This window comes from Cygnus atratus, chromosome 2 (assembly GCF_013377495.2).
Source record: "Cygnus atratus isolate AKBS03 ecotype Queensland, Australia chromosome 2, CAtr_DNAZoo_HiC_assembly, whole genome shotgun sequence".
NCBI lineage: Eukaryota > Metazoa > Chordata > Aves > Anseriformes > Anatidae > Cygnus > Cygnus atratus.
Genome location: NC_066363.1, coordinates 87,235,464 through 87,260,453, shown reverse-complemented (window position 1 = coordinate 87,260,453; position 24,990 = coordinate 87,235,464). Strand labels below are relative to the sequence as shown.

The window sequence follows — 24,990 nt, the reverse complement described above, 5'->3', positions numbered from 1 at the left end:
TGTCTAAAAGATTGCTAAAAACATCAGACAGCTAGGTTACCACTAATTGAAGTCCATCTTTGTGTTGCTGGTATAAACTAAGAACTGGTTGGTAACTTAGGTTATAATTTCTGGTTGTGTACAAATATTTTGGAAAAAGTATGCAATAATTACATGTAGGTCACTGCGATGCCACAGGATATTAGTCTAAAGTATCTTGTGTGAGTCAATGAAGCTTTCAACTGTAAAAATAGGGCAAATTTCTCACATGCCCCCTCTATACAGCCCAGGCAATCTTCCAAATAGCAGTTTGATGTACCAAAATTGTTTACTCTTTTCTAGCAAATTAAACTCGCAAATGGATGTGAATTAATGTTATTCTTTTTCCAGATTTAGTTACCCTTCGAGGGAGCTCCTGTAAACAGACTTCTTAGTTTTAATTGTTTTAATTACATGTTACAATACATTTTTTGATTTTTCTTCCCATAAAGCTTTTATATTGGCTGTTTTGAAGACAAGGATGTTGATTTCCAAAAGAGAAGCTGTATAAAAATGTGAACTTTTGAATAATGAAAACTTATGTGCTGTTAGATTTTGCATGTGACAGATAGCAAATTTTGTACTTAATCTTTTATTCAAATAATGTTTAACGACATGACTTGGTGAAAATAGATGTTGGCAGCAGGATGTTCAACAAGTCTTTATTTCCTCTGAACAGGCCAAACCTGTCAGTAGATTAACCTAGGCAATTCCTTAGGTCCAGCTCCAGGCACTCCTTTGGCCCAACTATAAAATACGGATTTCCATGACTGTGATATATCATGTTGTTTTCCTCAAAGCTTTCTTTGAAAGATGAGTTTTAAGCTAAATAAAAATAATGAAAAAAAAAAACACCATAGGTTACTTCGTAGCATGTTTAATGTGTTTAAATTGAGGAAGATCAGGCCTCTGCTATGAGGCTGTCATCTCTCTATAATCATAGAATCATTAATGTTGGAAGAGACCTTCAAGATTATCTGGTCCAACCATCACCCTACCACCAATGTCACCCACTAAACCATGTCCCTAAGCACCATGACCAACCTTTCCTTGAACACCCCCAGGGACGGTGACTCCACCACCTCCCTGGGCAACCTGTCCCAATGTCTGACTACTGTGAGAAGAAATGCCTCCTAATTTCCAACCTAAACCTCCCCTGATAAAATTACATCTTTGAATCTCTCTCTCTTATTTGGTGAAGTAATGTTTTCCCAAACGAGATGACCTAAGTTTGATGGACAACCGCTAAATGAGACGTGTAGGAAAGATGTCCCATTTCTTGTCGTCTTGTGACCTGTGTCACGTGAACGCGTTGTCCCATTAATCCTGAAGAGATCAGGGAGTGAGCTCATGTGGTTTGGAAAGTCTCAGTAGCTCGTTACTGACGATAAGACTAACGAATAACTGAAGAGTAATGAGCCCGCTGGACTACACTGCGGGCAGCCAGTCTTCAGCGCTGTCTGTGGGCGCGTAGGCTTTTTGGCCAGGGCCTTGCAGGCTGCCAGGGACCAGGATGAGGACAGATCCAAAGCCACTATTTCTTCTTCCTTGCGCCTGTTGTATCATGAGGCTTGGTAGGAAGAAATGCGTCTCTTCCTTCTTGCTTTTGGGAAGTGCCAGAACAGTAGCTGTAATCCCAACACGAATTACTGGAAATATGAAGAACGTCTCGCATTCAACCCCCCAAGTATGCTATTTGTTGGGCTTTTTTTTTTTTTTTTTTTTTCTGCTGTTTGTTTTTAATGACACAAACCTGGCCTTGCTCCCGGGAGCATTTTGGCTCTCTACCCATAAGCAGCGCTCCCATGGCGTGAGCGTGCTGGAGGCCGGCTGTGTGCTGGGGGGACGCACCGCGAGGGCTGCCTGGACCCAGACCTGCGCTGGCAGCCCTGAGGGACTTCACTGCCACACAGCGATGCCTGCAGCCGCCTTTAAAAAATGGTTTACGGTATAGTGGCACCATTGCAATTAGCCTGTAGGACTGCGTTGTGTAAGTATTGAGCAGCCTGTAGCATAGGCTGTAGTAGCTGTGCATTGGCATGTTCACATGAGGTTTTTTGTATGCACATCTTAGGTGTGCCCTTGCACGTTTTTTATTGAGTAACATAACTCTTGCTGTATTTTGATAATAGCACAACGAAAATAAAGCATAGCTATCCTCTGCTTTGATCAGGAGTTGAAAGAATTGAGAAGCTCTCAGGCTGAGAGGGCAGGGAAAAATTACGGAGTCACAGCGTGGCTTGGGTTGGAAGAGACCTTAAAGACCATGTAGTTCCAAGCCCCTGCCATGGGCAGGGATGCCAAACGAGAAAAAGATGAGAGAAATTCCAATGCTTAGTGAGGCAGGCAGAAGTAGGTTTTGGTATAAACATCAGTGCAGTAGGGAATTAAAAAAACAACAACAACACAGAACTCTGTTGAGTGATTCTAATTATACTGTAAGTGAGTGGCTGAGATGAATCAGAGATGTCATAACTTTATCAGTCATAAATGATAGCCTTTAAGGAGTGACCCAACACTGTGGGTATAGCTATGCTGCATCTAAGCTCTCCTTGCCCTCTGTGCTGTCTGGACTCAAGGTGTGGATTCAAGTCAACCTTAGTCGTCCTGTATGAAAACCTTTTGGACCTCGTCTGCCCAGTAGAGCAGATGCAAGAGAGCACCAGCTCAGAGGTTAGAGCCCTCAACTTTCCACTGCTGCGTATCCTACGTGGTCTTGCAGCACCGTGCTGTTCCCAACAACCAGCAGATGAGTTGACTGTGAAGTCATTTCTGAAGCCTAAGGCAGCCCTTACAGAACTGGGCTGGCACCTGCGGCTGAGCTGCATGTGATCTCCTGGTGTGGATACTGTGGACACACGTAGTACAGGGCTGGGAAGACACCCAATTTTTTGCTTGCTTGTTGGCATCCACTTCTAGGGTCAATAGGCAGAGCCAGCGTTCAGTGTGTTCACTTCCAAACCATCAGAAGGGTGGTTGCATAAGTATTAGTAGTAATGTTGTTCATTCTCAGCAGGAAAAAAGGTTATTTAGGCTTGCAGTAATTACCTGGACAGTGAAGAGTGCCCACATTTCAAATGGAAATCTGTTTGAAACTTCTGTCTTCACTTAGGCGGTGTTTGTGTGTGGATGCACAGAGGAAGAATGAACTTGTGAGTTCATTGGTGTGGTAATTGGATGTTTATGCATTCCTCCAAAGCTTGCATGTATGTTTTTGTTCCATTTCCTAAATGGAGGGGATGTTAGATGGAATTTAATAACATTTTTGCATTAGAAGAATACTGCTGAGTTAATTAAATCATTGTGGGACAAGTTTCAATTCTTTGCTCTCTTGATTTATGGTCTCCAATAATCAAAATCTAACTATCAAATTCTTATTGTATTATTCTTTCTCCTAATAGGAGTGCAGAATTGCTGTTCTAAAAAGTGATTTTGTTTAATTAACGTAAGTACCTTCAGTCTTTGCTTCAGCCTGGCTGTAATCTGAACATCATTTACAAAATGTACATAAAAGCAGGTTAAATCTGAACTTGTTAAAAGGCAAGCCATCATCGATTCGCAAAAGCTACATGTCATGTTTCTCCATTGGCATTAGGACTGCTTATTCCCTCCAATGATGAATCCTGCTGCTGCCAGGGTTACTGGAGCTGGTTTCCTGCTGCATTTCAGGAAGCAAGAGTTGGAAATGTCTTCATGATGGCATGAAGCATAAGTGTTTGTTTTTTCTCCTGTTGCTGAGGGGGAAATGAGTAGTGCTTGGAGGAAGCAAAATGGATTAACCATCAGCTGGGAGCTGGAATATGAGATCCCATGCTGAGCAGAGAGTGTTTCTGGGTGAAGTGGATAAAACTACTTTACCCCAGCAGACTTAAGCGAAATTTCGTCAACAGCAAAACAAAAAACGTCCCTTGAGTTTTTGTGGCGGGAGGGGGTGAAGGTGGGTAAGTTTTAAAATCGTCATTTGTTCCTCACCAAACAGATGCCACTTTAAAGCATCCTGATCTTTCCAGCCCCGCCTTTTATCTGCCCAGACCTCCTGTCAGGCCAGAGGGAGAAACTGCTCGTCTTTTTGGGGATACATAGGTATGGCACATACCTGTTCACAATGGATGGTTTCGACACTGCTCTCCACTGCACGCATGCAATGTCAGCAGTGCGTGAGGTGCTTCCAGAAATCTAGGCGTATCGTCGACCCCTGCACCTCGCATTTGCCTCCAGAAAAGGCATTTCAAAAGCTATGGTCAGGCATACTGAAGCATGCTCAACAGTCCTGGAGGGGATGGGCACGAGGAAGCAACTTAATTGCCTTCAATATCTGTGCCCTGCAGCCACAGGGGAAGCTTAAGTTACTGTGGGGTAGTCTTGCACACGTTTCTCTGCTCACCATGTCGTTCACCTTCCAAAATCATGTTTCCCACTGTCTTGCCAAAATAGGAAACCAGAATAGGAACAATCCATCCCTAAGAAAAAATAATTACTTAAAAAAAAAAGAAATCAACAAGTGAGGTGCAGAGGATTACAGAAAAGAATATTCTAAGCAAAGCAACAACATTCTGGTAGCAGAAAAGCGAGATTAAATTTTTACAGACAATTTGCCCTCGGGCTTCTGTGAGTCATTTTTGAGCTTGTCCTTGCCTGCAAGCTGTTAAGAGCAGCTAATTACTCCTAAGTAACTTGTCATACTGTTGCTGGTCACACTTATTTTCCCTATTGCCTACTAAAATCCACAGAAAGTGAACAAACCTCAGTATTTCCAGACCTTATAAATACCTTTACAGATGTTGGCAGCCTTTCCCATTCCCAAGATACTCAGTTGACCTTACCAAACTAGGTGTTGTCTGTGATAAAGAGAGGTACACAGTTTTAGCATTGAAAGATACCTATTAGGCTTCAGATTAAGAATATTCTTTACTAATTTGTCCCAAACTCCAGATTAGTGTTGTTTTTAAGAGTTTTAAGTACATATAGGAGGATAAATTGCTTGCAGTACTGTCGCACACCTTGCAAATGATTTGTGGAGCACCTTGACAAGAAATAGACATTAGGTATGTAAGGATTACCCTCCTCTCCGTTAGACATTGAGTTGAAAGCTAACGTTACAGGAACAGAAACACCTAATCATACATGGAAAGCCTCAAATTTACTGCACTCAGAGTATTTTCCTGTGTTCCATGCTGCTTTGTTCTGTGGATGTTTTTCATGGCTGACCTTTGAACTTTTTTCTTTAACATGCTGTCTAGCTTGGCAAAGCAATATAGAGCCTGTCCAAGTGGGGCTGAGCCTTGGCTCTTGTGTTACAGCCTTGTCAAACGGGTGTCCTCTGACAGGCTGACTCAAATAATGTTGGACTGAAAAATGTCCTTGTTATGCTTGAAGCTAATGTCATTCTGCTTGTAGCATTTAAAAGATACTAAATATATTTAAGAATTAATTTCATCCTCTGTGTGCTTCATGGGAGGCACTGAGGTTGGGTTTTATTCCTGAAAGTGGATCCCACTAATGTTTCTAATGCTCTTTGGTGAAAATGTTGTTTATACTTTTTGTTTATCTTTGAGCATCCTTATCCCTCATGATTCGCATTCTAGTCTGTTTTTTTTCCCCCTGTGTTTTGTTTTTTACTAAACAGATGAAAAACATAATCCAGATCTTTCATCTTCTGAGAGACTAGCATCCGCAGGGACTGGAGTGCTTGTGAGCTGGAGCTGGCAGGAAAGTATTGCGTTCAGCTCCAAGGCTGGAGAATGTATATTTCTAACCATTTGTACAGTGTGACACATTTCTTAATATTTTCTAGGATATTAATAAGAAGGCAAAGTCTGTCAGGAGGCAGCCAGCTATATTTGTGCGAATGTACCTTCAGTGTAATTTCCCTTTGCTCTCAGTGAACATTTAGTTCTGCGTTACACTGCAAGTTACAAATGAGCATTTGCTTACAGGCTAATTAAACATAGCTTAGAGCAGTACTTAATTGCAACATTTACAGCAATACAGAGGAACTTAAAGCCAATCTGGCTAACAAGAAATTAACTTCATACTCTGCACAAGGTTGCGCTAGCTGCTGTGCCTGTAGGTTTCGTTACTGATTGCCCTCTCATATTTGCCTGGAATAGCACTTGAGCAATTTCACTCTTTGTCTAGGAAAAAATTTTAGGATTTTAAACTACAGCAGGAAGTTCTGCAAGAGGTGAGATGGGTTGAGGGCATGATGGACTCTTTGAGTGGGCAGGGAAATTGCTTGCACAGCAGATGCTGGCTTTGAGTGTCTCTAGCAGTTCATCCGTCGAACAGATGTCCAAATCGGTCTAAGTTGAAAGACTTTGCTATGTTGATATATTACCATTAAAATGAAAGAACTGAAGGAACTTTATAAAGTTTCTATAGAAAGCTTTCTATATGTTACTTTTATCCGTTAAATAAATAAACAATCTAGTACCTCTGCAGATGATGAAATAAATTTTACAGCACTGTAAACACGCTCACATCAATTTCTCCTCTTTGCCTCTTTCTCAAGTTTTCTCTAGCATGCAGCTGTAGAAACTGTGGTTGCTAACTGATTCCTGTTGAGCAAAATGGTTGAGGATGATGTGGATGTAAAAGGCTTATTTTGTCCCTAAATCAGAGCCTTACAAGAGCTAAGCTCCCTGTGTTCAAATGGCAGCCGTTGCAAAAGGGGAGACTAATAAAATCCCAGCAAAAATAATTTAAAAAATGTTTACAGTAACAGCCATGATTCACAGTGACTGCATTCCTTTATGAGCTTGTAGCAACCTCTGCTTTCTACGTAACTTATTTCATCTCTACTACAATTGTGTGTCTTCTGAACGTACATCTGTATCAGGAGATGCTACTTAGAGACAATGTCTGAGTAAGGGTATTGATGAAGGAGAGCGTAGAGGAACCAGTTGCTTCTCTATGTGAACTGCTTTGTTACTCCCTTTTAAAATCTACAAATGTACGGAAAGATAGACTGATTTTTTCCCTTAAACAGTGTGACAATATTTAAATGGAATTTCAAACCAGTCAAGTCTCACTGAGTTCAATAAATACATTAGTAGAAGTAGATGAGGTGAAGGTATTTAAATTCTGAGTTTATAGCAGCTTACATTGTGCGGCACCGAGTTGTGTGTCAATGGAGAACTCTCACCCTGGTATAAAAGGACTTCTCCTATTATTTGTGTATAGAAACATTTCTGTTGGTGCAAAACTTTCACAAGGCCAGTTTTGCTGCAGTGATTTAGAATATGTTTTGAAAGACTCCTGAAGAGGCTAAGAGGTACTTTTCTTTTTCACTACAACCATATTTTGGGTTACTCCCAATGCTAGCAAGTGCTTGGGAAGGACGTGTTTGACTTTGTGAAACATGGTTGAAAGTTAGATTTATATGTTGCAGCTGAACTACCAATATCTGGAATTAAGTACTTTGATTAGATATTGAATTATAAGGAGTGTGCTTTTCATGTTATTCATTGTGCACTGGCATTATTTTTTTAGTTGCTGTAAAGTGGTATGTAGATGAATGAACATATCCAGCATAGTCATGTATCTCAACTACGGGCAGCCCTTCTTGAATCTAAGCTTGCAAGAAGTTCAGATGAAAACCTCTAACTTTCAAAAAAGATTCTGGAATTTCTTGCTGGAGATGATCTTCATCTTTCTGCATCTGACTTGATACTGTGAATGCTGATGTCAGCAGTTGGCTGGAAGTCAATGTACAAAGTCACAAGTAAGCTCTGACAAGAGTTGGGTTTAATCACCCTTAGGTTGTCAGAGCCCTGCTGTCAGATTCGTTCAGGGTAGATATGATAGCCCCAATCTTTTACTATCCTTCTGCTCAAATACCTCTTCAGGTAGCTGCTTGCTTCATTTTAAAAATAACACTGAGTGCTACTTCAGAAAGGTGTTGCATTCCACATTGTGGTTCATTAGCCTCATGTCTGACCAAGGGGCCTTTGTGTGTGCTCCACTCAAAGTTACGTCACTCCATGGGGGGGACAAAAAGTTCTTTACAAAATTTGATCTATTTCCCTTTGAGTTTATTCTGTAGTAAAAGCAGAATAGGACTTCTTAGAAAGTTACTCTACTGAGCAAATCTTAGGTAGTATTTCTTTACACATACAGATAGAGAGACAAGGGAATGTAATATTATGCATCCATTTATTGTAGTTTTTCACCTTTAGACAGTCTTTGGGTGGGATTTATTTCTGTGATTGAGTATCTGATTTTGGTTGCTTGCCTGGGTGTTTCCTTTTAGTGGTAATAGAGGAATACCTTTCAAGAATATTAGTGACATTTCGGGGTAGCAAAATTATAGAAGATAAATTGCATTAAAGGGCCTCTTTCTCTTTTCGTTGATTATAGTAGGAACCTAAATGATTAGTGAAGACTTTATGCCTAGATTGAAGCGGCTAATGACAACTGATATGAATACCACCTCTGCACAGTTTGGATGGAATACAAAAAAGCATCTTAAACTGATAGTTTAAGATAGTGATCTATAATGGAGAACATTCTTTCCTTCCCTTAAGTTTCTGAACTTTCTTACTAGACTGAAATCTGGCCTTGTTTCTAAGTGGGACATTTTTGTTGACTATTCACCTGACTGGCTGACTTCCTCATCAGTTACTCCACATGGCAGAAGCAGCAGAATTTATCTATCTGGAGAGATGCTGGCAGCTGGGTAGGGATGATTTTTTTTTCTGTCATCTGTTAAGGGCCTCTGAAAAATGATCAGTTTATAACTAGATTCTTGTTGTGCAAATTAATTAAAGTCAGTGCTCTTCCATGTGCCTACTTAGTATTTTAGCTTTAGTATGTAATATTCGGACATCTGAGGTAGAATTTTTGACAGATAGATTTATATATACATGATTTGGAAAGGGATATGAACTTTCATGGACAGACACTTCTAGCCATCAGTACTTGATACCTTATAGTGGCCCCAATTCTGTGAAAGAATGTGTCTGAGGAACAAACAGGAATCAGTGAGAAGGGGAAAAAGATATTCAAAATCAAGTAAGCCCATAGGGGAGAGCTGATAGCAGAAGTTTCTGTGGTGAAATTTTTAAGAAATTTGACCACCCTTTCAGAAAGTAATGGCCTCTGATTTGCCAGCTGATGTTATGATAGGGAAAGCTACCCTCAGCATTTGTTTTGAGTAGAAAACCAAATGCAACAAACTTAAGTTGGTTTGCAAAGGAGGAGGGAATTCCCTAAGTTAATTATATCTTGACGTTGAAGTGTCAAAGTCATTAGGATGTTACCATAATGCTTAAGATAAGCTAAATTTGTCCTCTTGAGGTGGTTTCCATGCTGAACTCTGTAATGAAGCTACCTGGTAATTTATCTAATCCATTCTGTACACATGGAGCATAATGGTCTTTACAGAGAAGGTCAGACTGTTAGGCTTAACATGGCAATGTCTATAGGGGAGGAAATTTGTGGCATCTAGGAGAGGATGAACCTCTTCAATTATTCTCTAAACAGTTTTCATAGCGTAGCTTTCATAAGTTCATGCACTAGCTATTTGGTTACATTTCAAAAAGTGAAATTCATGGAGCATATGTGTTGGCAGAGCCTCTGCTGATGCAAATACAGCAACCAAACTTGGGTTGTTTTCTGTGTGGTTGAGTGCCCGGAAAGAAGAACCTGTAGAACTCCGACAACGAGTCCACAAAACCACTCTTTATTCTAGGTTACACTTTGGGTCTTATCAATATCTGTTTGGTTGATGGATGTATGAGCAACAGTTGAACAGAAAATAGTTTTACTACAGAATATTTTTCGTTAATACCTGCAGCAAGCGAAAATGTTTGTCTTTTGCAATGTGTAATCTTGTGCAATAAGATGGGAGAGTTGTGGAAGAGGCAGACGTCTCAATTTTCTATGTTATACAAAAGGCAAGATAGATTTTTCTCCAATAAGAATTACTGTTACTGCTAAACCACCATTCAAAGACACAACTTTCTGAAGCTGGAAAAGGCAAGAAAGTTTTCCGCACATATAGCATTGTCTCTAAATGAATGAAAAAAAGAGTGATAATTCAGAATTCAATACATTTGTGGAAATCAAGATAGATTTCTGTTGGACACAGAGCTAGAAATTGATGCAGTATTTTTTTTTAATGGACACTTTACATTTTAAAATAGCTTTGACATGTGTACAACTATATTGTTAAGCTAAAAAAATTCTACATGTTGATTGAGCAGAAGCGGTAGATGTTGTAAGTTGAAATCTATACAATGAAATTTGAATGTATATTGCCAGTTTACGTAAATGGAGGACAGCAATAAGCGTATACTCCAAAGCAAGTAGAACTTGGTTAATATTCAAGTTCATACCAAAACTAAGCTAGTGTATAAATAAATAAAATAGAGCAAAACACTATTTTCATTCACATATGCTTATTTATTTAGAGAGTAAAGTCTTGACTAGAAAGGAGTGTTAAATGTAGTATGTTGTCCAGGACCCTAAACTGAAATGTTTACTTATCTTCTGTTATATGTTGATCTAAGTTGTACTTTGGCCCTTGAAGCCTAGCCATCTTAAAGTTGTTCTTATATAGCTGGGTCTGTTTGCTAAGTGTGTGCCATATTTAAAATGGTTTATTTTGGATGGGAATGGAATTAACTTATTCATAGAAATAAAAGCTTCAGAATCAGAAAGATGTCCAAAGGTTGGTCTACCTTCTGCCAGTCAATCTGGAAAAAAGAAAATGAGCTTGTGAAATGCAAAATAAATTTTACATCAGTGCTTTTACATTCTTTTTCCGTTTGTCTATGGTTCAGTTTAAGAAGGTTTCAATGACCTAAGTTTTTCTAAACATAATTCCCAATGAAGATCCATGATATAAGTGCAGAGCCATCAAAACTCTTTAAAAATTGTTGTTTGTGGCAGGATGGAAATAAAGTTACTGGTGGCTTTGTATGGTGGATTTCTTTAACTTATTGACAATAATATAGGGAGAAGGGGAAGAAGAAGGCATTCTTGAACATAATGACTTGCGTTATCTACAAGATATAAAAATACAAAGTCAAATCCCTTGTCATTGTCTTTCTGAGTCTTGCAAATGATTGATTTCTCCACAATCAGTTACAGTAATAAGGCCATTGTTCAAAGATTTCCCTTTTAATACCATACAGAATTGGTTTCTAGGGAGTGTCTGTTGTCTTAAAGAAAAGATTCACCCAATATGTGTTCGTTTTCTCTGGGGATCTTTTTCATATTTGTTTGCCTATGCTAAACAAAGAAACTAGACGTGAGCTATTTGAATATAAATGTCTTTCTAATGCAGCTAATTATTTTAAATGTTTGATGGGAATCTCATGAAAATTGTTGGATAAGCTTTTCAATTAGAGAGAGGACTCATTGATTGCATTTGCACTAGATGTTTAATTGGGTGGACAACACAGAATAAATACATTTGGAAGTTGTCTCATTATCTAATTTCAGGGGGATGCCTATAGGGAGGAGAAAGCTTTGCTTCCAATCAGCTTCAAAGATAAGATGGCTTAATTGGAAGCTGTCCTGACAGCTTCAGAGCAGCAGCAACTTCCATGTAAAATAATCTGAAGCAGATGTTGAATGAAGAAGTGGCATTTTCTTTCATGCCAGCTCTGACATCAAACCTCTAGCATTCTGTTATCTAATTTTATATCAGGAAGCATGTTGTAATTGTGACATTGGTTTCAGCACACTACCTCATATTTATAATTACATAGTTAAGTTCATCAGCCTTTGTCAAGTGGATTTTGAAGTGTTTCTAAACCACTTTGAACCACTGTAGCACGACTTGGGAAAATACTGATGAAACATTCTAGGATCCCTAAACAGTAATCAAATTTCACTAGATTCTTAATACTTTCAATTAAGTACGTGTATAACTGCACTATTTGTGTAAGAGATTAAAGGCTGGAGAAATGGGCTAACAGGAACCTTGTGAAGTTCAGCGAGGGGAAGTGCCAAGTCCCATACCTGAGGAGGAACAACGCCAGGCATGAGCACATGGCCACCCATCTGGAAAGCAGCTTGGCAGTAAAGGACCTTGGGTCTTGGTGCACACCAAGTTGAACAGCAATGTGCCCTTGTGGCAAAGGTGACTAAACATGTCCTGACCTGCGTTAGGCAAAGTGTCGCCAGCAGGTCAAGGGAGGTGATCCTTCCCCTCTGCTCAGCACTGCTGAGGCCACACCTGGAGTGCTGTGTCCAGTTCTGTCCCCCAAGTACAAGAAAGACATGGACATACTGGACAGAGTCCAGTGAAGAGCAACAAAAATGATGAAGGGATTGGAGCACCTCTCCTTTGAGGAGAGGCTGAGAGAACTGGAACTGTTCAGCCCAGAGAAGAGGAGGCTCAGGTGGCATCTCATCAACATAGGTAAATACCTGAAGGGAAGATGCAAAGAGAATGGAGACAGGCTCTTTTCAGTGGTGCCTGGTGACAGGACAAGAGGGAATGGACACAAGCCAAAGAAACACAGGAGGCTCCATCTGAACATCAGGAAGCATTTCTTTACTGTGTGGACAACTGAGCACTGGTAGAGGTTGCCCGGAGAGGCTGTGGAGTGTCCGACCTTGGAGATGCTCAAAAGCTTCTGGACATGGTCCTGGGCAACCTGCTCTAGATATCCTTGCTTAAGCAGGAGGTTTGAACAAGATGATCTCCAGAGGTCCCTTCCAACCTCAACTGTTCTGTGATTGTTCAAGTTTTATAATGTAAAACGGGTGGAAAGCATGATGGCTTTGAAATATGTCACTTTCCTGCTATGTCCTAATATTGAAGTTTGGAATTGTGACGGTAAAGCCCACAGTAATTCATTTATGAATACTGAGTTTCTAAGAAGAGTAATCTTTTTACTTGGCACAGGCTGATTGCCTAGTGTGTGTCACCATTATCAACACAATCTACTTAAAACATCTCGTAAGAATTCTGTTAAAGTTTGCCTCATTTGTGGGGATTTCTCTGTTGAATGTTTGAATCTTATTTGACCATCAATAAGAATGAAATTAAGCAAAGGTAATAAATGTATAGCCAGATACCTGTTCTGCTTCATACCAGCAGAAACAGGAGACAGTGGCCTGATTTACAAATACTGAAAACCTGGACCAGAGCACACAGAAGATCTCTTCTCATGGGAAACCCTCAGCCTTGGAGGCACTGAAAACAAAATCACTCAAATGCTTATTCAGCTAATCATGTGGGATAGTCCAGCTTTAGAATAAAATATTACTAGCTGGCAAAAAAGATGATGGGAAACATTTAAGGGCTGTGAAATGAGTTTTCTGTGATTCAGCGAAGCTTTGCACTGAAGTCTCTTTGATAAGTAGCAGTGGAATGCTGATACTGATGTATGCAAAAAAGATTTTAAAAAGGTCTGGGAGTATGATGAGAATATCTGTGGGGACATATTGATGTCAAGGTGAGAGGAGCTGCTTTTGAACAGGTAGCTGTGTCGGTCAGCAATACAAAGCAGCGTTCACAGCTGGGGGAAGATATCCCAGTGATGTGACCTGCGGTAGGAGATGCAGAGAAGTGACATGTTGGTCAAGTTGTGAGACAGGAGGGATGGAGCTAGTCTGATGGAGTGGTGTGGGATGCATTGAATTAGGCTGCTGCGAACAGCACAGAGAACATGAGAGAGGAGGGGAGAGGCTGCAACTACTCAGAGACTGCTCCATGGCCACGGGTGCTTTAAAGCAGCTTGCGTGCATGCCTGCTGAGCATCTGATTCATTGTAGCTTTTGCGAAGTAACCTTTTTTTTAAAAGTTAGAATGAGCACAGCAGACTTGCAGCCTAATAATGCTGTATATAATGAGCTAACTGCTTTGCTGTTGAGCCACTGCTGCTCCAGGAAGCGATGCTTGGAAACCTGGGTACACCTAGATGATAAGGGCGAGCTGCTAGAGGACGTTGTTGTGAGTATGATTGTATAGAGGACCATTCAGTTAGTTCCCTTTGTTTCTCTGCTTTTGGTAAAAACTAGCTGAATCTTTTCAGTTCCTAAGAGGCTGCGTTCAGATCCTAAGCTCTCCATTTCTGTAATGTCATGTATTGCTTGTTCGGCATCTTTTTAATTAGTGACATTTTATTTAGCCCAAATTAAATATGCCAGATGTAGCTGATTTAGTGGCTAACAATGATGAGTGAGGGGAGGGAGGGAGAGCTATCGTTATATAGCCTTCTGTTCTCAGGGAAGTTTTTTTATTTCTAGTTCCACAAGAGAAGTTGGAGTGGTAACCATGGCAGCAGGGAATTTGTCCCTGTGAGCTAGGCAAAGGGTTGGGTTGTGTGGGTTTTTTTGTTTTTGTTTTTTTGTTTGCAGTGCCCCCACTAGGAGGAAGGGGAGTACAAAATGGCCTGGAGCGAGCCCTCGAGAGGGACCTCGGAGAGATGCGCTGGAGACGCTGGGCATGGAGTGAAACCTCCCAGCATTGTCGGTGCTGCCACAGCGTGCATGGGGCTGAAGGGGTGCGACAGCGTGACGGGAGATGGGAAAAATGTCTTGGTAACATCAGTCTCCACGCCAGGTGTTTTGGGGAGGGGTGCCTAGACGTTGTCTACTGGTCAGTCCCTTGTATGGTTGCGTTTGGGTTTTCTCCACTATTTTTCTCACTTTTTTTCCACCGAAAATGAGTAATTCTTCTTTTCATCAGGTTGGAAGGGAGTGAGATTTGCATGGGGCTTGCAGCGTTCAGGAGAGAACATCTAGCTTAGTCATGATGACATATCCCCAGATTCTGCATCTGCCCTGGAAACTTTCGATAGATCGTTCTTGAATTTGGGGAAAACCATTGTTTTGCGCTGGTATCCAAATAATCTAAATAATTTACCATATAAATAGCAGAGCAGTTTTGTGGAGCAGTAACCAATTAAAGCAATTGCTGAAAATGCAAATTAATTATTTATTAATTCACTGGGGAGACGATAACATGAGGCCTCCTCTCCCGTTGACATAGCCTTTCTCGGGCTCCGATCTGTAGGGGTTAATTCTGTTGCACAATTAACTGATGCTTACACAGTTGCACAGAAAGACGCTCCCAATGTGAGCAGCTCTGTTCGAAGCATTATTGTGTGTGACAAACCGACCTATAAAACATCCTGAAAGTTGCAGGCAACGACAATCAGCCAATGCCCGTGGCTTGAAATCTCCGGTGTCCAGCGCCAGTAACGTGGGAGAAGACAGGACGTTCAGCAACACTTCTGAGTACTGGACAGTGAGGAAGGAGCTGATGGCCACGCATTAGCGATGCTTTACCATGCTGCCCCAGCTAAGCCTGCCTACCGCCGATTGCAAAGCATCCCTCTTCTGTTTTCGGAACAGGACGAACTCGGCCCTGTTGGGAAAACTGTTGTGAGTTGCAACTGAGGCTATTGAAGTGCAGGAAATTTATATTTCCGAGGTGCGCTGGAGCTCTTAGGCTTCTCAGCACGCAGGGGCCATTAGCCTGTGAGTTTTGTAGTGTATTTATACTTCAGGTCAGCACCGTTAAACATTCGTTGTTCCTCACGTGCCCGGAGGCTATATACAGTCTTCATTAGGAGTCTTTCTCCAGTTTTTGCCTTTTCTTTCATTAGCTCACATTACTCTTTTCACTGCCCTAAGTTGCCCTCATTTTCATGTTTTCACTCTTCAGTTTGCTGTAGCCCTGTGTAGTGTCACTATGCGATGTACTGTACTTGATTCTTCTCTGATCAAGCTATCGAGTTCGTGGAGTTTTTCCCCAAAAGTTTCATTTTCTGTTTTGGTTTACAGCTTCCCCCTCTCGCCTTGTAGCTTAGTTGTAGCTTCCTGGACTGAGACATCGATGTTTCATTTGGATGTGGAGGGTAATAAGGTGACTCTTGGAAGGATAGATAATTGCTTCTTTTAATCCAAGACACCTCCGTATGTGTTGTGAAAACTCTTTTTATCTTGAGAGTCTCAACTCTGGCAAGGAAGTGTCAGATTCAGGAGCTGGGGTTTCTGCTGAGAACTTGCTTTTATTAATTTATTTTTAATTTCTTTTAGCCTTCATTGCTGAAGAGAAAACCTTAGGAACTCTGCTCTTGCCCGCACCAGGGAACAAGCTCAGAAGTCCTTAATTCCTTTGCTTTTTCACTCCTTGTGATTACATTTGCTTTTTTATTTAGTTAGTTTTTTGGTGGGGGGTGTAGGAGCAGAAGGAAGGAAGGAAGGAGAGGGAAATACAGGGGTGGGAAGAGGGTCTGTCTTTGTCTTCCTCTGTATTGCATTCTAAGGTTGTAATTTCTGACAAGCTCTACATCCTTTGAGTCTCAAAAATATGGTGTTTGGTTATATTTCTTTGTTACCAGACTAGGTAAATTGGATTGCAGTTGTTCACCACCAGTTTCATAACTACTAGTTCTTAATATAATGTGTTTGTTTTGTCATGTCTGGACATTCCCAATATAGCTTATTTGGCATCATCCCTGACTGTGGGGTCAGGGTTTTTGTTCTGTTTCTGTTATTGCATCTACCACAGTCAGAAACGCTGGATCTTGCTGTACTACGTAAGAGACAGTCGCTGCCCCAAAAAGTTTTCCCGTGTAGTATTTTCAAATACTCATCCTTGGTTTCCAAAGACATCTTCAAAAGTGGTCTCTGGTCCCTTTCCTAATCATATGTGGCTTGGGCAGCACATGTAGTCTGCTCCATAACCTCTCTGCTCCTTTTTCCTCAGAGGAGCCTGAAAGGGAGGGGGCATTGTGCAGACTGCCCGTGTGGAGGTTATACTCAGGCAATAGTAAATCATAGTGAGAAGCTAATTGTACATGGCCAGACCCTATACTGAGGTGGCTTTTTGGCTCAGAGCGTGGCCAGGGCTCTCAAATGGCAAGTGCCCCAGCTGCAGTTGTCACGGTGTCCTCCTGGGAAAGAAGCAGCCGTGCAAGTCATCGGGACCTGCACCATTTTTCTAAATCCTAAGGAAGGCTGCTCCCCAGAGCCTTGTTACGCTGTCTGCCAAGCTTCAAATTAATGTGGTTCTTGTGGTTGAAAGCCTGTACAGCAAGGAAGATGTGGTAGTAATTCCTTTTCTAAAGAGTAATTTATAATGGCAAAACAATTTAAAATACTCAGTAACTAGCTTGGTTACTTAAGAATTTTAATAAAGAAATTATTATGTTTTTTCTTTGTATTACCCTTTCTAGGATTATTAGGGACTTGTATTGTGCTCGCAAGAACTTTTTTTAGTAAACCTTTCTCTTGGAGCAAATTCAGACGATAAATAATGCATTCTGTAAGCACAGCTGAGGAAGATTGCAAACTATCTGGGGATAAATTGCGCAATAAAGTATATGGCAGATAAAGGTTAATGCCAGCAACACCACTTAATGTCTTTCATTACATAATCAAAGGAGTGTAACAGTGTCTGTAACTATCTTTTTTACTTACATAAAGGATCTAGAAACTAGAAAGGGTTTTTGCATGAAAAGCAACTGCTGTTGGGAGGAGTCGTGTGGAGCAAAAGGAACTCATTTGCAGACCGATCATCAAAAGTCATGGGAAATGCTGGGTGGCAGAGGACTCAGGCAAAGAAGAAAAGGCAATCTGTCGGTGCTGCAGCCACATGAAGAGTCCTGGACCCCACAGTTCAGGACTGGGTGAGCTGGCTGTTGCTGGGCCACCTTCCCACCTCTTGGTTTCGTAGCTGTTTCAAAGTCTACCTGAATTCCTTCCCAAGCTTTCTCACCTCCAGTATCCTGCAGATACCCTGAAGCTTCAGCAAAATTCATAAAGGCCTATTGTTACTCTGTTGCAAGGATTGAAAATTAGTCTTTCTCCTTTATTTTACCTAAAAATTACCAGAGGCAAAGGAGGAATCGAGTGGGAAGACAGAAAAAAGACAGAAAAATGTCAAATGGGTCAAATGGCTTAACTGAACGTGTGAGCATCAAACCAAAGAGGGAAAGAGAGAGAAATAACTTTGGGGTATACTGACAGAAAATCAGTGTGTTGTCTGTATGTAGGCATGTAGCACTTAAAACTGCATTCTGCTATTTATTTGTAAAATATGGAAATTACGGGGTAGCAACTTGCAGTTTCCAAACCTTCAGCCTTCAAATATGTTGAGAACATGCTGGAATAAATCTTCTGTTACACAGGCAGTGCTTATGTCTTGAAAATGTTCTTGGTACAGTCTTTTCTTAAAAGTTCATGGCACAGTTCACTCCCTTATATGTAAACAGCTGAGATTCTTGAAGTTTCATCTCAGTAATGATGCAAGCCTAACCTTACACAGAGGGCTATTACTTGAAGCTTTGAGAAGGTAGAAACAGTAAGACCAGATTTCATCAGGTGTTTCCATACCAAATGGCCATTTTCACATAAGGTTTTGAATGAGAGGAGGAAAAGCTTCAGTTTGTTTCCACAATATTCTGGTTTTCACAACAGTTTGGGTTTTAAACTTTAATTGGACACCAAATGTTCTCATCGTGTGAGTTCTTTTGAATGCGCTTTGTGTATATGCAACATCACACACTGGCTAATTTTTTTTTTAAGCTCAAATGTCAACAATTGCAGTCTGTAATTATGCCTATAGTGCAGGGAGACGTGCTTGCTTGATTAGTCATTGAGGCCTGAATTCGGCCAATGTAGCTTAAGGTATCCAGTCGAGGTCCCGAGTTAGGAGCCTGGATTCCCTCTGCAGCTAGCAGAGAGACACAAATGCCTTTATCATGTGCCTTAGCTCTTAAGTTACCCCATCTCTCTCCCGGAGCTTCAGAAGGAATTCAACTCTCTAAAATTACCTGGGGTGAATCTGGGCCTGGGCATTTGTACATGAGCAGTTCTGAAGCGCTGGCATCCAAATATAGATGCTTACTTGAACTGAGTGTTAATCCTGCCCTGCTCTTCTCTGCCCCTACCACTGTGGTTCCCAAAACCTGTCTCACTGCTACGACCCTCACAAATTGTATGGTATTGGTATTGGTGTTTGATGACTACTGAACATGTGATAAGACTGTGAGTCCCCTTCTTGTCAAGTTGTTCCTCTGACTCTTGGAAATGGATTTAAAATTTGATACCCCAGCAAAGAGAGGGATATAATCGGGGTTTTATAACATTGGCAAGTCTTTTTTTTTTCTTTTGATTTCTTCTCTGAATATGAAAGTCAAAGACTAAGATCTTGATCTTACAACAATTGCTCTCCTTTGTTGTTCATAGGCTGTTAAATGTGTACCTAAATATAGTATATGCCAGATGAGAGAGTTAATGTTGCTATGAGAACCTTAACCTCAGCATTTCCTAGGGTTTTATGTTTGTATGTAGAGGGAGGAAAAAAAAAAAAGCAGTGATCAAATAACTCACTTTTTTTTTTTATATAAATAAGTACTGTCTAATGACTTGTATGTAAGTGGTCCTATCTGCAATTTATTGCTATTACTGCTGCTGTTTGTCTGAAGGGCTTTCTTTCCTGCATGAGCTGTGTAACAAAGAAGGCATAAAGAGCCATAGGGTTGACCTATATATTTATTTCATTGCAGCACTTGAAATTCCCTCGCCTTACAAAGCTGCCTCAGTGCTGCTGGGCAAGTAAGGGGGGACTGGGTGGTTCTCCAGGGTGCCGATGGGGCTGACGGGGCTGCCTGCCTGTCAGGTGTGCACAGAGCATGCCTAGAGGCTTTTCTTTCCCACCTTCGGGAAGCAAGCCCTGACTTTTCTGTTACCTCTTCAGCTAGGCAAATAGCAGTTCAAGGGTAACGTGCATGCAGAGCTTGAGTCTTCAGCGGATTTGAGTTGGCTGAAAGCTTCCCGGTTTCTCCAGCGACTCTGACCATACTGTTGTAAGCCCATGAGTTCAGAAAGCTTTCGGAAAAATGAGCACATTGAAACGGGTTGCAGTGGACAGTGCAAGTGCAATCTTAGCGTACCTACCTGCCTGTTACATAGGTGCCTACTGGAACAAATCACACGTTCTGCCTGTACAAGGTACATGCGTTTCACTTCAGTTTTCTTTTTATTGACATCATTGATGGGATGTGTCTCGTGCCTGAACAAACAGGTGAAATCAGGGGATGAAAGTCAAAACCTGCCGGACTGATGTTCAGTTTGTGCGGCTTTTGGTATGACAGAAAACTGAAATGACTCTACAGTGTGTTTTAATGACTTCCTGTGATGTTTCCGATCTTTGGCTGTTAGAAAGCAAAACTTTTTAAGAAGTAGTGTACTGAAACCTTTTACGTATTAGTTTTCAACTGGACAGCCTTCTGGTAACTGGTGCTCTCTCCTTATACTCAGTTTGTAGTCATAGTCCAGGCCAGCAAAGGTTGGTTAGCACTGGCATAAATTACGCTGTGATCTATTTCAGATTGTAGAATGCAAATTTGGATCCGTTTGATGCCGAAGATTGTCAGCATAACTTCACTTCAAAGCCTGAGGGTTTTTTTTATGATAATTGTATACAGTCATAAGTTTTCTTTTGCAGGAAAAGGAAAGAAAATGGTACAAATAGAAAAGTGGAGAAGCAGGAAGAGAGTAGTGTGACTGCGACTCGACCGGATTTATTTTTTTGTCCTCGTTCCTTATAATGTTTGCATTACTTGATGCACACAAAATACTTGGTACCGTGAGGTTGAGGAGCTGAGGCTATAAGATGAAATAACGATGAGGGTACTCGTGATACGCGACCCATTATATGAAACTAGCGAAGTGATGAATATTAATGTTCTTTTAAATTTTTAATTTTTAAGTCTTTGTCTTTTAAAAGAAAAAAAAAAAAGGAAAGAAAGAAAGCTGGGGGGAAGAATTCCTTGCAGAACAATGGTGCAGTCTGTTATCTGCTCCTCTGCACTGTAAAGCACTGAATGTTCAGCCAATATAGCGCTCTGGTTGGCTTAGCATTCTTAACCTTAATTTTGAATAGAAGGTGCCTTGTGCTGCTGACGTAATTGGGGCCTTTTGTAAATCACTGTTGCAGGCAGTCTGCTGTTGCATTTCACTGCATTTTTCTGAGCGATGCAGGGCAAAAGTGTCAAACTAACTTTCTGAACCCCCTCTTCAGGCTAAGTGTTTTCATTATCAGAGTATTTTATTCAGAATGAGTTCTGCTTCATTTTCCTTTGGAGATATCAAGCCCCAAATCAATTTTGCAAGTGAAACAATATTTCTGGTGGAAAAAGTTTGAATGGGGAGCCCTTCGCATCTTAAAGTGGCGGGTTCTTCCTTGGAAAAAAAAAGGAAAAAAATTATAGGGAGTGCAAGAGGGTTGGATTGTACCAGCTCACTCCAAGTCCCATCTGCGATACAGGAATCCTGTTGTCTGCCTCTTTTGTCGCTGAAACCATCAGAAAGTTTGGAGCTGGATCGTTTTCGTCGGGCCGGCTTCTGCATTGTGGTTACACGTCATGCTCCGCAGCGTTCTGCGGGGACATGAAATCCCCTCGCCTTTGGCATAAGCCTCTTATGGACCATTGCGGTCTTGCCTCCGCAGAGGCATGGGGTTTCATCTCACTTCTGTCTCTGTTGTCCTCTGTCGTAGGGTTCAGCTCAGGCCGTTACATCCGCTACTGATGTAGTCTTTTATATCCCTGATGTCAGCGGTGATACGTGGCCTTGTGCTGTCCTTGCTAGCAAACACAGCACTATTAATAGTCAGTGATGTTAACTTGCTCATTTCTGCACCCGGGCCACCCGCTCAACCCAGTGCTGGTCCCCTAGCTTTATAGGAGCCCTTAGAAAGCACTGCTGCCGGCTGGCCCGGGGGCTGACTGTAGGGGTGCTCATGGCCCACCTCTGATGGTGACTGGGCTGTGGGAGTGTTGGGGCGCTGCCCATGACGCCTGGCAGGTAGGCCGGAGGAGTGCAGTGCTATGGCAGGGTGGCACACAGCAGCAGCCCCAGGGCTGCCATGAGATGCTGTTGCACCTCCAGGCAGCCAGCATCAGCTCACACAAAGGGCCAGGAGGGATGGGGAGGGACGCTTCGCGCCGAGGGAGCTTGGTGTAGGTGGGCAGCAAAGGCAGGTTTCTTCCACTGTCCATACTCCGCTAAGTCTGCCTGTTCTTGTTGGCCTGCCCTAACCGCTGCCTCGGTGCCAGCAGAGCAGCAGGTGAGGAGCAGCGGGCTCTGGCCAAGGCAGTGGTGCCCTGGGGTGGGCTAAGGCATGCTGAAGGGCAGCGGTGGCCCCGGGCAGCTCCAGGGTGCAGTAAGCCCACCCTGGGCACCTTGGCTCCCATACAGAAAGTGGAGTTGCGGGCATGGGGCGAGCTGAGAAGCCAGAAGCGCATTCCTGCCCGGCTGCCTGCCCGCTTGCCGCCTGCCCACCCCACTCCCTTCACTGGGGCACCCTGGGCCGGAGCTGGGGGCACGGCGAGCACCCAGTGTACTTGGGGGCGGCACAAAGCCGGGGGGCACCCCGGGGCTGAGCGGCACGCATACCTTCCCTGGGGTGACAGCAACCGGGGCTCCCCCTCCCTCCCTCCACCCCAAAAGAGCCCGGCTCATCCTGAACGGGTGCCTTCAGGCTGGGGGGCCCCAAGGCCTGGCTCACAGGGCCCGGGGCCCAGCGCCGTCCCGAGGAAGTGCGGGCGGGTGGCACCGGCCGCTGCCCGGGGGGGCGGCGGGGAGCGCGCGGGGTCCCCCCCTCCCTTTGAAGTTTTTGGGTTTTTCTCCGGCCAGCGGTCGGTCGTAAAAGCGGGTTTCCTTTGTAAGTTTGTGTGAGTGTGTTGTGGTGTTGTTGGGGGGGGCGGGAATAATTTGGAAGTCTGATAGTGTGTGGGAAATGATTACATCAGTCAGAGGGAGGGCCAGGATTGGTCTGCACAGTGTGGTTTGATTCACTACCGCAAAGATTGCGTGTAACCCTTTGAGTGGAGCTCCGGCGGAGTTGTCTCCCTCCCCAGAAACAGTCCCCGTGGCAGGGGCTACGTGACAGGTACAGCGCGGTGAGCCGCTGACACCGCAGCCACCCCGGGCGCGCAGCCGTAGTTCGCTGAGGGTTGGGAGAGGCAGAGAACAAACTCTCTTTCAAGAGGCAACCTCTATTTAAAATGCCATCTTGCTCTTCCGACTGCTGCCTTTTACGTGCTGTTGAGGTAAGATTTTCCATCTCGAATTACCCTGCAGGTTCTGGTTAAGATTTGTCTTCTCTGGCTAGGAGGCAGAGCGCTGGGGACGTGGAGTTAATCTACAGCGTGAACCTGCGCGTTCGCGGCGAGAAATAATTCTGCAGCAAGTGTATCTTGTGTGAGCAGAACAATGCAAAGAGGAGAGCATCCCTGTAATTCAGGAGGTGGGGAGAAGGTTCCTGACTTGTTCTTTCATCTCCGTTAATACTTGGGATGTGCAGGGCACGCATGGTTGGTTTCCAACTACTGTAAAGCCAGGATCAAAGGAGAAGTCGGGGAAAGGGAGAGAAATGCGTGGACGGTGCTGGCTAATTGGGCCGCGAGCGGGACTTCCCCGAGCGAAACAATCCAAAGTTAGCGGGGAACAAGAAGAGCCATTTTTAATCTGCGGGGTCTTGGCCTGTTACTCCGTAAATGTCCAAAGGCCTCCAGCTGGACTGCAAAGAAAACTGTGTGTGTTCGACTGCATTTAATTTCCTGTACCCACTGCTGCAGAAGTACTCTCCTGATACTGTTTCATGTTTGCTTACCTCGCACAGCTCGATAAAAAACCTGCTCCCTCACTTTTTTCCTGTGTCTGTGGTCATATTAACGCTGCTTCACCTTCGCGTAGCACAGGGAGGTGTTGGGGGGCGGGGGGAGCAGGAGGCCAGGGGCATCACTGCAAAGTGTTATAAAAGTCCGTCCTCCGTGTCCTGCGTCCGGGCTGCCGAGCTGCTCCAGCCCCTGACACGGCGAGGACGCGTTTCCGCGGTAGCTGGGCGGTTTACCTGTTTCCAGAGCTGTTGATCTGTAAGTGTACCCTTTATGTTGCAGGATGTAAAAGTCTTTAGTGAAGATGGAACAAGCAAAGTGGTCGAGATTCTAGCAGACATGACAGCCAGGGACCTCTGTCAGCTGCTCGTTTACAAAAGTCATTGTGTGGATGATAACAGCTGGACTCTAGTGGAGCATCACCCTCACCTAGGATTAGGTAGGGAACGGTCAAAGGGGTGGCATGGTTACCTGGGAACATGAAATATGTGTGATTCATGTGAATGTGCTTCCAGCTGGAATGTTTTCTTTCCACTGCTTTTATTTGTGAAATTAGCCGAAGTCACATACATGCTTTTTCTGTATTACAATTTGATGTGTTAAGCATTTAAGCCATTTTACACCCTTCTCTTGTTTCCCATCCTCTATTTTTATTTTTAAAAAAATATAAAAATTGTCTAATCTTCACGCTAGCGCTCTGTTGCTACCTTGCTGTGTCTGAAGCTATTGCAAATAAACAGCTTAGGCAAATTAAGCTTGATCCTTAGAGCACTGGTCCTGCGAAACAGCTCAGCTCATCACCAGCTGGGAGACCTGGGTGAACAGACTCAGCTCCGCATACCTCCAGTACCGCTTATGAAAGCTAGACATGCTGGGGGGGCGGGGAGCGGGGGGGCGGCTAAACTTGACTTCAGGAAGGGAAAAATGGTGGCACCACCCGCCGCACACGGGCAATTCCTGGACCAGCGGTGGCATCTGCTCCCCAGGCAGCCGCTCCTCCACCTGATTGAAATTAAGGTGTCATGGTTACAGTTTCAAGAAGGCAGCAAGAGGAAGAACTGTGGGGAGTTAAATAACACCGCGAATTGGTTTAATTACAGTACCTGAAAGAATCTTATGTTATTCAGTCTTGCTTTTCCTGTTATTTTGTGGCACTGATTAGTTGCAGGGCTCTGATGCGCAGCTTGCAACTGCATATTGCCTGGATGTGCTATCTATAATTCCATCTACCGTAGAATAACGCTTTTAAAAGTGTAGCATTTGGAGTATTAGTCGATACACTTGATGGTGAATTTTTTCTAGAAAATAGGGGGAAGGCAAATCGTAAGCTGCAATCACCAGCACTGGAATTGTGAATGCTATTTGTAGCTAATAG

At 42.9% G+C, this 24,990-nt stretch overlaps 1 protein-coding gene across 10 annotated transcripts in view; it reads left to right on the top strand.

Annotated features, from left to right (window-relative positions):
- The window catches only part of GRB10 (growth factor receptor bound protein 10), a 178,470-nt gene that overhangs the window by 98,538 nt on the left and 54,942 nt on the right, over positions 1 to 24,990 (top strand). For all 10 annotated transcript variants that reach the window (XR_007707759.1, XM_050708425.1, XM_035552820.2 and 7 more), the window contains one exon: positions 23,898 to 24,054. Coding sequence is in view for 9 of the 10 variants with exons in the window: in XM_050708425.1 (XP_050564382.1) it covers positions 23,898 to 24,054 (157 nt within the window). In the remaining variant the exon portion in view is untranslated. The remainder of the gene's footprint in view (positions 1 to 23,897; positions 24,055 to 24,990) is intronic.